Raw genomic sequence first — 16,545 nt, 5'->3', positions numbered from 1 at the left:
TGTATTAGCTAGTTGATTAACAGTTGTTAGGTAATATCTAACTTGAGCATTGCTCAGGATAATGCCTTGACCAATCAGAGTCAACAAGCCCTGTTTAAGTTTGAACAAAGCTGGGAAGTTAACTGTTCCATGCTGCATTCTCCATGGCAATGCCTCCACCAATCAGAGCTCACGTACCAACCAATCAGCATTCTCTTCTCATGCAGTACAAATTGTTGTTGCACCATTACTGTTGGTAATTCCTTGCACTTTATCCTGATGAGTGTAAGATGAAAAGCTTTGATATCACATCTCTTTTTTGGTGATGCTAGTTGATTAATTGGATGATCCTAATTAGATACATCACACTGTAATGTGCATGATGTAAACTTTGAATATCTAATAATAAAACACAGATACCAGTAATTGCTTTACAGAAGACTCCTTATTTCTGAAAAATGGCACACGAGAAAGATCCACATATCTCAGAATAATTTTAAATATAGTAACTGTAATTCTACTCACTGCTATACGCATTAAAGATGCTTTGACAGCACTCCATTTGTCTCGCCTTCTGTCAATAATTATGATAAATCCAATACTGGCAGCATCCAGACTGCAATAAAATAGAAACAAATAATCGGTGACATAGTAGACCTTTCAAATTGTAGGAAAGAGAATTTTCCATTTCTTTGAAATACACCTTTTGCATTACATTGAAAGAATTAACAACCAATTTGCAGGGGTAATACATTGTGTGAAAAATAAGCAATATCATGCAGACAATAGAATTCTAAACCAAAAGAGAAAATGCTGGAAAATCTCAGCAAGTCTGGCAGCATTTGTAAGGAGAGAAAAGAGCTGACGTTTCGAGTCCAGATGACCCTTTGACAACTTTGACAATGGATCATCTGGACTCGAAACGTCAGCTCTTTTCTCTCCTTACAGATGCTGCCAGACCTGCTGAGACTTTCCAGCATTTTTCTTTTGGTTTCAGATTCCAGCACCCGCAGTAATTTGCTTTTAATAGAACCCTAAATTCTGGTGTAGAACATGTTGCCTGATCATTATTGCCTCTAATGAATTCAGTTCAAGTAGTGTTTCAGTAAAGCAGGGGAATAACATAAGGGAGTCACTCTATAGGATTTGGGCTATTGATTATGTTTTCTTTTCCTTGCTAATTTTCTCTATGCCCTCTCTTCCCTTCATCTGAGGGTATTAACATCTTGCTGTGGGCCTGCTTCTGTCAATGCTCTGTGGTAACTCTGTTCATGAAGATGTTGGCATATTGAGGTGCAAATTTGGTCCCCATGGCTGTTCCATGTGTCTGGATGAAAAACTGGTTGTTGAAGGTCAAGACATTGTGGTCCAGGATAAAGTGGATGAGTTGTAAAATTGCATCTGGAAACTGGCAGTTGTCAGCATTGAGTACTGAGGCAGTCGCAGCAATGCCATCGTTGTGGGGGATGTTGGTGTAGAGCGCTGAGACATCCATTGTGACGAGGAGTGTCCCTGGTTCAACTGTTCCGTGTGTGCTGAGTTTCAGTAGGAAGTCTGTAGTGTCACGACAAAAGCTGGGGGTTCTTTGTACAATGGGTTTCAGGATGCCCTCGACGTAGCCGGAGAGGTTCTCACACAGAGTCCCATTGCCCGATACAATGGGACGGCCAGGTGTGTTTGCCTTGTGTATCTTTGGGAGGCAGTAGAGATCTCCAATGCGGGGAGTACGTGGAATGAGAGCACGGAGGGTGCTCTGAGCATACCCACATCGTAACTCTGTTCAGCAGCCATCAGTCCTGAAATGAGTATTCAAAGTCTTTTTACATGTCAATTATAGAATGCCCCACCTGAATCACACAATGCCATGGGTGTAACAACTTGGGCCATTTTAAAGTGATCTGCCATTCTGGGATATCTGTACTTGCCAGACAGAAGGAGAAACCTGTTAAAAGTAACCTCTATCCAAGAAACTCACATTGATTCAAATCACTGTGAATCAGTTGTCATAGTTAAATATCCGTCCCTATGGCCACAGAAGAACATCGCTGATGTTTCATTTTTCTTCGGGGTGAGATTAGATGCAATAGAATTCAGGGGCACCAAGGATGAAGACGACAAACAACAAGCTGACATTCTAGGCCTTAATTTTCTCTTTTGGGAAATAGTGGAAGAGAATAGTAACCAAAATGTCATGGATATCAATGATTTGTCACAGGAAGAGATGCTGAATTTTGCTTTACTTTTTGATACGTTCTGATGAAATGCCAGAATTGTTCAGGCCAACTGCGGAACAAACTCACACCAGAGAGAGTGTGCAAGCTGAACGACTGCCTACAGAAAAAGAAATTCCTGCACTATTAGCAGGACATTCATTTTCTCTTTGGTATATTCTTCATTCTTCTCTTTGCCCATTGGATTTGCACATGGATGAGGCTTTACATAATGTTTTGTTCCTCGCAGTGGTAGAAGTTTGTCGACACTCTACTGCTGTACAAGTCTTCACAGGAGCTGAGTGGGCTTCATTCTTTCACCCAAGATCAACCATAAGTCCAGCTTTTTCCCAAAGTACCAAAAAGGGAAAGGAGAAAAAGAGAAAAAAATCTCTTCATCACCTTTATATTACAGACCAGAAGCAGAAATCTCTGTCTGAGGAGGTCATTGTCTTCCAAGGAGAAGATTCTGCAGAGCATACATCCTATAGGTCCTCAAAAGAGAGCTGAGAATACAGATGGAGACTGATGCCAATAGGGTAAGCGACTGTAAGGAGAATAGGGTAAGGAGAATGTGTGTGTAACACTATGGGGATACAGGAGAATGTGTGTGTAATAGTATAGAGATTAAGGAAAATGTCTGTGTAATAGTATGGGGGTAAAGAAATCATAGAATCCCTACAGAGCAGGAGGAGCTATTTGGCCCATCGAGTCTGTACTGACCACAATCTCCATCCAGGCCCTATTCCTATACCCCTATATATTTACCCTGCTAGTCCTCCTGACACTAAGGGGCAATTTAGCATGGCCAATCAACCTAACCCGCACATCTTTGGACTGTGGGAGGAAACCAGAGCACCCAGAGGAAACCCACGCAGACACAGGGAGAATGTGCAAATTACACACAGACAGTGACCCGAGCTGGGAATCGAACTCAGATCCCTGGCATAGTGAGGCAGCATGCCAACCAATGTGCTACATGCCACCCACACATTGAAAAATGTCTGTGTAAAAGTATGGGAATAAAGGATAATGTGTGTGTAATAGTATGGAGGTAAAGGAGAATGTATGTGTAATATAGTGGGGGCAAAGGAGAATGTGTATAATAGTATGGGGGTAAAGGAGAATGTGTATGTAATGTAATGGGGGTAAAGGAGAATGTGTGTTTAATAGTATGGGGGTAAAGGAGAATGTGTGTGTAATAGTATAGGGGTAAAGGAGAATGTGTGTGTAACAGTGAGGGGATAAAGGAGAATGTGTATAATAGAATGGGAATAAAGGGGAATGTGTGTAATAGAATGGGAATAAAGGGGAATGTGTGTAATAGAATGGGAATAAAGGGGAATGTGTGTAATAGAATGGGAATAAAGGGGAGTGTGTGTGTAATAGTTTGGCGATAAAGGGGAATGTGTGTAATAATATGGGAGTAAATTAAAATGTTTGCATAATAGTATGGGGATATAGGAGAACGTGTGTGTAATATAATGGGGGTAAAAGAGAATGTGTGTGTAATATATGGGAATAAAAGAGAATGTGTGTGTAACAGTATGGGGATACAGGATAATGTGTGTGTAATAGTATGGGGATAAGGAGTCAGGGAGGTATAAAATAAGGGATAACACTTACAATGACCACTGAGCATGTGAGTAAAAAGCTATGTCATACTGGTGTCACCCAATGAGAGAAGATGAGTGTGAAGCATCTCAAAGATCATCTCCAGCTGTGTCTTGGTCTTGTTTAATCTTTGTAAACAGTTAGCATGTAAATGCATGGTTTGACCAAAAGACTATTGCCTCCAGCAAGATCTCTTCAAGAAAAAGGATCCAATGATTCCCAACATAAGCTTACAATAAGAGACCAACCTTTTAACCGGAAGGCATCCATAAAGCACGTGTTTGTGTTGGTCCTGTAACTGATTAAAAGTATGTTTATTATTTGAAAGTGGGGGGGGGGGGGGGGGGCGGGCGGAGCCTATTATTAAGACATTGTTTGTGTCTCTGCAAGGCTTCTATCTTTGATTTTATTCAGATCTGTTAAAAAAAAACCCTTTATTAGAATTTTATTGTATGACCAAATTCAAGATCTCTACTCCAGTGATATCATTTCCTGGTGTAATTAAAATAAATAATTAAATGGGGAAGCCTCAGAAGAAAACTAAATGACTGCGGTCATAGTTCAATTCAGATTCTGGTTTGGCTAGCAGTTGTGTTGTTATAGAATCCTACAGGGCAGGTGGAGGCCATTCGGCCCATCAAGTCTGCACCAACCACAGTCCCACCCAGGCCTTATCTCCATAGCCCCTAGCATTTACCCTAGCTAGTCCCCCTGATACTAAGGGGCAATTTACCATGACCAATCTACCTAACCCACACATCTTTGTGGACTGTGGGAGGAAACTGAAGCACTCGGAAGAAACCCAAGCAGACACAGGGAGAATATACAAACTCCACACTGACAGTGACCCAAGCCAGAAATCAAACCTGGGTCCCTGGAGCTGTGAAGCAGTAGTGCTAACCACTGGGCCCTTATGAATTGTGAAGCCATACAAATTACATTTCCCTTTTCTCAGTGATTATATAAGTTATGCAGGAATATTAGCGTATTATTTAACATTCCCTCTGGTTTGTAATTTTTTCTCTCCTATCTGCCAAAGGGAATTAATTAACCTTCAAAATTTCGTTCTGAGGAAGGATCTTAAACCCTAAGTATCAGCTCCTTTTTCCTCTTTACAGATGCTGATTCAAATATTGTGCAGCTTTTTCTGCATTTTAAACAGCAGACTGAGCAGATATCCAGTTCGAATGATAAATCTCATTTGCTGCTGAATGGGAAGAGGCAAAGTTCTAGTTATTTCTGCTGAAAGCCCATGCACAGACTGCCATCAATCAGTTTGCATTTGTTGCTGCAATTTTTGATGCTTAGGACAAATCTTCTAGAATAGGCAATAGAAAAGAACTGGCAGATAGTCAGCTGTTTCCTATCAATGGAAATTGAGCTGACATTGCATGGGGCTGCCTGAATTTCTTTTTATACCTTCAAACCTCAACATCGTGTGTGCACCAGTGCTCTGGTATGGGATCAACTCCTTCAAGTGCACACAGTTGTCTACATTTTTTTTCAATTAAACATGAGGTGTTGACGCAGTGCAAAAGATTACACTGTACTAACTCCAAACTATTTCTTACTTGCCCTAATGTGTGATGCTAGTTTTACAGCACTGCCTGCTTCACTGACAAACCTGCTGACAAATTGCAATCATCAGGAAACCTGCTGACAAATTGCAATCATCAGGAAATTTCTCCTGTCTGGTGAATGCTTCTTTTCAATTTAAAAATGCCAAGTCTATAAAAATTTCAACACAATATGTTTGGGATCTTTCACAGTTTTTCTAATATTTGCATGCAACATTTAAGTTATTAGTTGGAGAAACAATAGTGATGTGAAGAAAACCCTTTTCATGCAGCGAATGGTGAGGGTCTGGAAGGCACTGCCTGAGAGTATGGTGGAGGCAGGCTCAACTGAGGCATTCAAAGGGGAATTAGACTATTAACTGAAAGGGAATAATATGCAGGGTTACGGGGAGAAGGCAGGAGAGTAGAACTAGGCAAGTTGCTTATTTAGCTGGAGCAGACACAATTAGCCAAAATAGTCTCCTTCTGCATCGTACCAATGCTGTGATTCTGAGAAGCTACTTCATGGAAACAAGCCATTCAGCTCAAACCTGTTTATGCTGGCGCTTACCCTCCATGTCAGCAAATATATCAAATCACATCTCACCATTTTGGCTGTGTAATCCAGGTGTTTGTACGTAATCTGTGAGGAGATCCAGTGAAAGGAAACCTAGGCCCCATGGACTCACTGGTGTTTAATCTAGCATTAAAGAGAATCAGCATCTAAACCTTATCATATTGTGGTCGCTTCTCCCACATTCTTCACCCAAATTTAGTTCTCTCTTCCAATTTATTTAATTATTCATAGTCAGGTACAGCAATACCTCTACCCTTGGCACTTACAATTGACAATTGTCTGATCTAGTAATAAAATCCTCTGTTAGGCTGTAACCAGTGATAATATTGGATCTATTGTAATGTGACCAATGGTAACAAGCTGTAAGGGTCAACTGACACAGTAAACCATATAACCAATGACAGAATGATGGGATGATTAGCTGACTCAGTATAAATAAGAACCTGCTGGGAATTGTTAAAGTGCTCAGAATGGCCCAGGGTGAAGCCTCAAATTTGGAGTAATGAAGTTTTGTTATTAAATCTTTTCTTTGATTTATAACTTGGAGTAAGTTTTGTTATATTTTTATTGCCTACACTAGAAGAATTCCTTCTGGATCAATATCCTGTTGTTTGAAACATTAGAGGTTATCATCTCTCTTCAGATGGAGAAATTATTCTTTATGTGATCAATCAGTATGTATGAAGGTACATCATACTAGTTCCGTAATAAAAGATATATTTTTGTTTTAATTAACCATCATAGTTAACTGAAACAAATCTAAAAGTTAAGGACAGTTCTATTTTTCATCTTACAAGGGTATATCTGCAAGCTCTGAACATTTTCAGATTAATAATGAATTAAGCAATGTGATTCTGTCACAGTATGAAAACAGAATTTTAATAATTACATAGTTATTGTTCCCTTTAATGTCATTGCAAGAAATGTCAACAGATTTTCATTCCACATCATATTATCACAAAGCTCTTGAATGTTAGTGTGAAAACTATAAACACAAACAGGATAGACCTTTTTATGGAATACTCGATCTTTACAAAACGTTTGAAATATAGAAACATAGAAGATAGGAACAGGAGGAGGCCATTTGGCCCTATGAGCCTGCGCCACCATTTATTATGATCACAACTGATCATCCAACTCAGTAGCCTAATCCTGCTTTTTTTCCATTAACCTTTGATCCCATTCATTCCAAGCACTATATCCAGCTGCCTCTTGAATATATTCAATGTTTTGGCATCAGCTACTTCCTGTGGTAATGAATTCCACAGGTTCACCACTCTCTGGGTGAAGAAATATCTCCTCACTTCCATCCTAAATGGTCTACCCTGAATCCTCAGACTGTGACCCTCAGTTTTGGACTCCCCCACCACTGGGAACATCCTCCCTGCATCTACCCTGTCTAATCCTGTTATGATTTTATAAGTCTCTATGAAATCCCTCCTCATTCATCTGAACTCAAGCGAAAACAATCATAACCTAGTCAATCTCTCCTCATACATCAGTTCGCCATCCCTGGAAGAATGGCCCATAGCTTTTGGGGATTAATAACTCAATTATATTTTTAAAAATAGGATGTTATTAAAAACATGAGGATTTGATAATAGTTACCATGATTTCATTTAGTTAACTCTCTTTCCTCTAAAACTGGATTATTAAATATAAAGAAATTTTGAGGGGTATAAGCTGATAAAAGATTGCATTAAATATCAATATGTTAAAGTTTTGGCTTTATGTGAAATTCTTGGCTGGAATGTTCAAGCCGTTTACGTCCCACTGCCACTACAAGTAAGGACAGAGAATTTAGAGCTCATTACAGAATGTCGCCAACATGTACGGCCGGAAAGTTTCAGCCCTTATCTCCAAAGCTGTAGATACCTTTTCCCATAATTTGCATCAGCTTTTTCCACTGGAACTTCCTATGCCTACATTTATAATGTCACACAAATTCTGCCAATGTTTGTAAAGAGAATGTCTTCTATCTTCTCCTCACACAAGCCAGGATCCTCCAATCTTGCCCATGCTTGGGATTCTCCAGTCCCGCTGCTGTGAATGGAGATGTGGCTGAGTGCCAAATTCTCCGTTCTCGCTGGCAGCAGTATCAGGGCGTGCAAGACTGGAAAACTCTGGCCTGTATTTATATTCTCCTGCCTGAAGTGACTTTGCAGTGCCTCCTGGCAACAAAGAAATTCCTACCCATCAACTATGTCCACTCTTCATCTGCAAAATTGCTGTAAGATAGCATTTAAATAACAAGATAGGAAAATGAGATAAAACAGGTGCAAATAGGATGAAAGCAGCATTCGTTCCATTTGAGTGGAATGTTTTGAATGTGAAATTGCTGTCACAATGCACGTGGAAATGACAAGTACAAATATTATTTGCAGGATTTTCCAGTGAACTTTTCATTCCATGGATATTTTCCCAATCCTGCTTTGATATAAACTTCCAAAATGGAAAGCCCCAAACTTGTGTAGCCAAGAACCATAGACATAAATTGAATGCACTTGTACTCTAATGAAAAATGTATTAATTATGTCTTATGATTTAATGTGGAATAAAATACAAAGTTTGCAGTTAAATTTGACAGCAGCAGAAGCACAGCTCACCTTGGAATGCTGGTCAAATATGTTACAACATTCAGAAAATCTTCTTCAGAAAGATCGCCAAAGGCCGTGTGTTCTGGGAAAGTGATGATTGGCGCACCATCTCCGCTTCGTCCCCCTGTGTTAAAGTTATTGGATGTAGAAGGTAATTAAAGGAGTGAAAAATCTGCAATGATTCACAGTAATAACATTTACAAATAGTACAGAGTGAAACAACTATTAACATTTTCCCACTGACTTTGGTAAATGTGTGGCACAACACTGAACCATACAGACCAGGTACAAAAGCAAAACGCTGATGATGCTGGAAATTTGAAAATAAAATCTGCCTGGACCTCTGACTATACCCAGCACTTCCTCTTTGATTTCAAATTTCTAGCATGCATTGTATTGTGCTTCAAATATGAAGCATGTTCTGGCTATCGTCTGGATCCCATCAGCTATTCACAGCAGGAACCTCAGTGGTGCACTCAGCCTCCCTGAATGATGTGAGAAAATAGCCAGGGTTGCTATTTCGTGGACACTTGCTGGGAACACATGATTTGATTCAGCTAAAATATCCTCCCATGGTTGAACATCCTGGCACCACTCACCCTCTAGGTTCACCCATAAAGACTATCAACTTGACATAATACTAAGTGACAGTGGACAGCTATAAACCAGTGACTCACCAAGTCTCCTTAGACAGCACCTCCCAAATCCATGACCACTTCCATCTAGAATGACAAGGACAGCATACATATGGGAACACCATCACCTGGCTGTTCCTTTACAAACCTGGGTATACGTAACTGTTCCTTCACTGTCGCTGGGCCAAAATCTTGGAACTCCACAACTAACAGCACTGTAGGCACACCTACACTACACGGACTACAGCAGTTCAAGAAAGTAACTCACCACCACCTTCTCAAGGGCAATTAGGGATGATCAGTCAATGCTGACCTGTCCAACGATACCCACATCTCAGAAAAAAAATAGAAAAAGCATACCAAATGTGAGTCTTCTTCAGCAAATGCAGGGAGCAAAGTAGAAGCTTTGATGTCTGCAGCGTAAAAGGAAAACGATTGAACCTTCATGCCAACACCATGCCAGATTAATTCAAAAAGTGGAGGGATGGACATTGCAATAAATGATGAAAATTGAAAATTCTGTCTCAATGTTTTCACGTAATTAAAAAAATAGCCCAGCTTTTGCACTGATGGACACCAAATCAGATCTTGCCTGTTTTTGCAAACGTTACTCCCGTGGTAACTGATTTCAAGATCTGCCCAGTAGAGTGGCAAAGCCATGGGAGAAATTGCTTTTCATGGTGGTAGCTTTCGCTGATGGTACATGTTTTGAAACATGTAAACATAGGAGAGCAACCTGAGCAGCCAGAGTGTGTGACATCAGTGTATCTTTAAGAAAGTTTTTTTTAAAAAACATGGTTTCTGCAGCTCATAGCTTCAGTGATGTCATTGTTGCTGGGATAGTTATGAATGCTGTTATTGCTTCCTAAGTGGTAAATGAGGTTGTTTGTGCTTACTCTGGGGTTAGTTTTCCAATCTTGCATTGTTAGGAGGATGGCCATGTTTCATTTGATTTATTATTGTCACATGTATTAACATACAGTGAAAAGTATTGTTTCTTGTGTGCTTTACAGACAAAAACATACCATTCATAGAGAAGGAAACAAGAGCATGCAGAATGTAGTGTTACAATCACAGCTAGGGTACAGAGAAAGATCAACATAATGCAAGGTAAGTCCATTCAAAAGTCTGTCAGCAGCAGGGAAGAAGCTGTTCTTGAGTCGGTTATTACGTGACCTCAGACTTTTGTATCTTTTTCCCGATGGAAGAAGGTGCAAGAGAAAATGTCCGGGGTTCGTGGGGTTCTTGATTATGCTGGCTGCTTTGCTGAGGCAGCAGGAAGAGTAGACAAAGTCAATGGATGGGAGACTGGTTTGCGTGATAGATTGGGCTACATTCACAGCCTTTTGTAGTTCTTTTGCAGTCTTGGGCAGAGTAGGAGCCATACCAAGCTGTGATACAACCAGAAAGAATGCTTTCTATGGTGCATCTGTAAAAGTTGGTGAGAGTCATAACTGACATGCCAAATTTCCTTAGTCTTCTGAGAAAGTAGAGGCGTTAGTGGGCTTTCTTAGCTATAGTGTCGGCATGGGAGGACCAAGACAGCTTGTTGGTGATCTGGACATCTAAAAACATGAAATTCTTGACTCTTCCTACTTCATCCCCATTGATGTAGACAGGGGCATGTTCTTCTTTACACTTCCTGAATTCAATGACAATCTCCTTCATTTTGTTGACATTGAGAGAGAGATTATTCTTGCTGCACCAGTTCATCAGATTCTCTCTCTCATTCCTGTATTCTGTCTCATCATTATCTGAAATCTGCCCCACTACTGTGGTGTCATCAGCGAACTTGAAAATTGAATTGGAGTGGAATTTGGCCACCACTCATAGGTGTATAAGGAGTATAGTAGGGGGCTGTGAGCACAGCCTTGTGGGACACGTGTTGAGGATGATTGTGGAGGTGGTGTTGTTGGCTATCCTAAGGCTAATACATTATCATGGTTGTCTTGTTATTGTTTGTAATTGGTAAAAGTACTTGCTAATTTTCTTACTATACATGTTACCTACATTCTTAAATAAACTTTGTTTGATAAAAGCCCCGTAGTGGGTCACTTGAATCATACCTGAAGTGAACCATCTTATGTTTATCCTAGCCAAATTCAAAATGCAGAACTTATGATTCCGGCGGACTTTATAAAACACTTTGAAGTTTCTAACCTGAACCATAACAAGTATATATATCACTTGTTGTCAATTGTACTGAGGTAAAATGCATATTTGTTGTTATCTTAAACCTGTCCCTCAGTACTCCAAATCAGATGAGGACAGGTTTGAAATTAAAGATGGAAAATTGTGTAAGTACTCAGCAGGTCTGTCAGTGTCTGGGAAGCGATAAAAAAATTAACATCTCAGGTCAATGAAACAGAAAGAAATTTGAGATTTGTTGGTTGAAAAAGTTTTTGTCACTTCTCACTTCCTCCAAATAAGGATAATGAGATGGGACTCATGTGAATTCTAATTATGTAAATCTTTACGTGGAATAGGTAGAACATTCTTTGTTACAATCGTATTCAAATATTTGAGTAACTTGATGCCAGTTCCTGCTTTGGGCCTGTATAACTAGTTCATTTCAGACCTGTTGTGTTGTATTTTAAATCCCCTCTCATGTAAATCGGCTGTTAATGATTACCATTTCCATAATCACCTTAGCAATGGACTTCATAGAATCATAGAAACCCTACAGTGCAGAAAAAGGCCATTTGGCCCATCGAGTCTGCACTGACCACATTCCCACCCAGGCCCCAGCCTCATATCCCTACATATTTATCCACTAATCCCTCTAACCTACGGACCGGAGGACTCTAAGGGGCAATTTTTAGCATGGCCAATCAATCTAACCCGCACATCTTTGGACTTGTTATGGTTGGTAATCTCAAGTGCATCTTGGAGTGGTTATGGATTATGAAGCTAGATAGAGTGATTGGAAAATGTGCTAAAGGGATAAAACAATAGAGGTTCAGTGGCAGACATTCACCAATCTCATTCGCTCTGCCCCCGCAAGAATGGAGAATTTGGCGCCCAGCCAAAGCTCTATTCACTGCAGCGGCACTGGAGAATCCCAGCCATGAACGAGCTCAGAGGTTCCCAGCATTAAAGGGATATTTCACAAGGCACAGAATAGACACATTCCAATGAGAAAGAAAAATTGCAAAGGAAGGATCCAATCATATATGGTCAACTAAAAAAGTTAGATAAAGCATTAAATTTAAAGAAAAAGCATATGTTAGTGCAAAGACAAGTGGCAGAGCAGGAGACTGGAAAGAATATAAAGATCAAAGAGTGACAAAAAGATTGATAAGGAAGGAAAAGCTAGGTTATGAGTGAAAGTGATACAAAAAAAGATAATGAGTTTTTATAGATATTTAAATAAGGAATGATTTATCAAGGTGAGGATTGGCCCTACAGAAAATTCTGGGGGGGGAATTGGAAATGGAAAGTAGGGCTTCAGCAGATGAATTAAATAGATATTTTGAATTGGAGTTCACTGTGGAGGACACCAGTAATTTCCCAGCAATAGCTGTAAATCAGGGACTGTAGGGATTCAATGATTTTATGTGTTGTGGTGGTGGAAAAGCAGCTTCAAGCTGCCATCATGACATGCCTACAGTGGGAAGCACTTGTCCACATTCCAGGCAATCCTTAGAGCTCATACTTCGGCTTCCAAATGCAGATTTCTATTTTTACTGTCCTGAGCCATGCAATTTATGTCGATGAAGGTGAATCTCCCAGAGCTAGGATTCATTCCCGACATACGTCCAGATGGTTAAAGGATTTCCTACATGCGGACTTCCCGTTGCTACGAGAGAAGTGGACAGCTGTTGCTATGGTTGACAATTCAGGAAAAATGCACGAACTACACATTGCAAAAAATAATCATTGCAACTTCTTGATGCCACTTTCAAGCTACTTCAAATCATACAAATTAAAATAAGCTTGACGCAAAGTGCTCATTTAAAACCTGCCATTTGATATCTCTGAAATATAATACCTGCCTGTAATATATGCAGTAACCTGATAATACCTGTTTTGGTTCACAATTTCTAAATAACCGGGAAGTCAAATTCATTCTGGATAAACATGTAGCAAATTATTAGCATGAACAGGAGGTCTTGTGGCACAGTGCACAATGTCCCCTATTTTGAGCCAGAAGCCCTGGGGTCAAGTCCTATCCCCAGGGCCAGGATTTTACAGCTCCTTCCCGCCTGGTGGGATATTATGTCCTGCCCAAGGAAATGGCAATTTAAATGGCCTGGGAAGCACGGCGTGGCAGGGCAGTCCCGTCCCAGGACTTGATGGCCACAAAAGATGCCATTATAACGTGTAAATCTTTGCAATATACCAATAGCAGGCAGTAAGAGCAGCAGAGTTTCCTAGCCAGTCAGAACCATGTTGTTCCTGCAGAACAGCCTACCACGCCCCTGCGTTAAAACATTTCATGTGCAAGATCTTGTCAGTGAGAAGGATGCTTGCAGTACTCAAAGCAAGCAACCTCCTCATTTTGAGGGACTGCCAGAGAGAGAATGTTAGTAAACCATGGAATGAAGCTTTAACGTGACCCTGCTGGTAGGGAAATTGCCTTCTGCATACTCTAGTTTTAGACTCCCCTAGCTCTGGGAAAAGATATTGACTATCTACCTTATCTACGTCCCTCGTTATTTTATAGACTTCTATAAGTTCACCCCAAAGCCTCCTATGCTCCCGAAAAAAAGAGTCCCAGTCTATTCAGCCTCTCCTTATAACTCAATCCATTACATCCCGATAGCATCCTAGTAAATCTTTTCTGCGCTTTTTCTAGTTTAATAATATCCTTTCTGTAATAGGAAGACCAGAACTGTACACAGTATTCCAAATGTGGCTTTACCAATATCTTGTACAGCTTCAACAAGACAACCCAACTCCTGTATTCAATGTTTTGATCAATGAAACCAAGCATGCCGAAAGCCTTCTTCATCACCCTGCCCACCTGTGACTCCACTTTCAAGGCGCTATGAACATGTACCCCTAGAGCTCTTTGTTTTATAATTCACCCCAATGACCTACCATTAACTGAGTAAGACCTGCCCTGGTTCAATCTACCTAAATGCATCAGTTCACATTTATCTTAATTAAACTCCATTTGCCATTTGTCATCCCAGAGGCTCAATTGGTCAGGATCCCTAGATAACCTTCTTCACTGTCCACTATGGCACCAATCTTGGTGTCTTCTGCAAAATTAGTAACTATGCTTCTTGAATTCTCATCCAAATCATTAACATAAATGACAAATAACAGTGTAACCAGCACCAATCCCAGAGGCACCCAACTGTCACAGGTCTCCAGTTTGAAAATCAACCCTCTACAATCACCCTTCGTCTTCTGTTGGTAAGCCAATTTTGTATCCATTTAACTACCTCACCCTGGATCCTGTAAGATTTAACCTTATGCAACCACCCAACATGTGGTACCTTGTCAAAGGCCTTGCTAAAGTCCATGTAGACAACATCAACTGCACTGCCCTCATCTACCTTCTTCGTTGCCCCTTCAAAAAACTCAATCAAATTTGTGAGAAGTGATTTTCCACTCACATGCATGGTGGTACAATGGTTAGTATTGCTGCCTCACAGTACCAGGGACCTGGGTTCAATTCCCAGCTTGGGTCATTGACTGCAGAGTCTGCACATCTTCCCTGTGTCTGCGTGAGTTTCCTCCGAACGCTCTGCTTTCTCCCCACATTCGAAAGACATGCTGGTTAGATGCATTGGCCATGCTAAATTCTCCCTCAGTGTACCCGAACAGGTGTTAGCGTGTGGTCACTAGGGGATTTTCACAGTAACTTAATTGCAGTGTTAATGTAAGCCTACTTGTGACACTGGTGAATAAATTAATAAACTTTGTTACCTTTCAATTTGACCACTGCAGCATACCCCAGGATGGCATCCCACATTCTTGCACTTCTGTAAACTTGGTCTAATGCATACCTCTGCTGTCTCCGTCCTTACTCACACTGTTACATTACTGAGCTCACAAAACTACTCTGACTCCCAGTTGAACAATGCTTCTATTTTAAAATTCTCATCCTCATAGTCAGATCCTCCCCTCTATCTCTGTAATCCAGCCCTACAATCCTCCACTGGCACTCATCTAGTTCTTGACCTTGGTGTTATTATCAATTTTGATCACTCCCCATTGATAGGTGTGCCTGGATCTGTCGGGTCCTTAACCTCTGGAATTCCCTCTCTATGCCTCTCCGCCTCTCTTCCTTCCTTTAGAATGCTTCTTAAAACTAACGCTTCGACTAAGATTGTGGCCATCTGCCCTAATGTTGCCTTATATGGCTTGCCGTCAAAGTTTGTTTTCTAATGCTCCTCTGCAGCACCTTGGGATGTTGTATTACATTAAAGGTGCTTTATTCGTGCAATTTGTTGTTGCACATGAGGGAGGCTGTCCCGTGTTTGCAACAACAGCAAAGAGTAACAGCAGAACCTTCGTTAAATGTCACATTATTACTACATCGCTGCAACCGTCCCACCACAACACCCTTTCGCTGGCTTTAACTTTCCCAGTTTAAGGTTTACTCTGGTATTGAATCAATAACAGGCTCACCCAAAAGCAAAGTTTATAACAGAGAAAGGGGTTAGGTTTGCATCAATCACCGAGAAAGATCGTTCCAGTGGATGCAATTTAAAAATGACGTGCTAGTGTATATCCACATACTGATGTGCTAATTATATCACATTGCTTATGTTAAGATAAATTTCTTGAGAGTGGGAGTTTGCTGCCCTCTTGTGGTCCGATGTAGCAGAAAGCTTTTTTCATCATTATCGACAGTTTGATGACCTGATAATATTAATACATTCTCTTATTCTTCCTTTTCCACTGTCATAGAACATAGAACATTACAGCGCAGAACAGGCCCTTCGGCCCACGATGTTGCGCCGACCAGTTAAAAAACAATGACCCTCTAACCTAAACCAATCCCTTTTCATCCATAAACCTATCCACGGATCTCGTAAACGCCCCCAAACTAGGCGCATTTACAACTGCAGCAGGCAGGGCATTCCAATCCCTCACCACCCTCTGGGTAAAGAACCTACCCCTGACATCCGTCCTCTTCGGTCTTCGGTGTTCACGCAGGGGGACAAGAATATAGCTGAGGAGGACACTGGGTTGCAGGGGAGTAGAATAGACAGTATTACAGTTGATAAGGAGGATGTGCTGGATATTCTTGAGGGATTGAAAATAGATAAGTCCCCTGGTCCGGATGGGATTTACCCTAGGATTCTCTGGGAGGCAAGAGAAGTGATTGCAGAGCCTCTGGCTCTGATCTTCAGGTCGTCGTTGGCCTCTGGTATAGTACCGGAAGATTGGAGGTTAGCGAATGTTGTCCCATTGTTT

The 16,545-nt window shown here is 40.8% G+C and overlaps 1 protein-coding gene across 10 annotated transcripts in view; it reads right to left on the bottom strand.

Moving 5' to 3' along the window:
• The window catches only part of mcf2l2 (MCF.2 cell line derived transforming sequence-like 2), a 313,022-nt gene that overhangs the window by 198,198 nt on the left and 98,279 nt on the right, over positions 1–16,545 (bottom strand). For all 10 annotated transcript variants that reach the window (XR_013886328.1, XM_080185718.1, XM_080185715.1 and 7 more), the window contains exons 3-4: positions 8,543–8,657; positions 505–595 (exon numbers count right to left, since the gene is read on the bottom strand). Coding sequence is in view for 9 of the 10 variants with exons in the window: in XM_080185718.1 (XP_080041844.1) it covers positions 505–595; positions 8,543–8,657 (206 nt within the window). In the remaining variant the exon portion in view is untranslated. The remainder of the gene's footprint in view (positions 1–504; positions 596–8,542; positions 8,658–16,545) is intronic.

This window comes from Carcharhinus amblyrhynchos, chromosome 3, assembly GCF_965287045.1.
Source record: "Carcharhinus amblyrhynchos chromosome 3, sCarAmb.v2.hapA, whole genome shotgun sequence".
In the NCBI taxonomy this organism is placed as follows: Eukaryota; Metazoa; Chordata; class Chondrichthyes; order Carcharhiniformes; family Carcharhinidae; genus Carcharhinus; species Carcharhinus amblyrhynchos.
The sequence above is the reverse complement of the archived record's forward strand: the minus strand, read 5'-3'. Positions and strand labels throughout refer to the sequence as shown.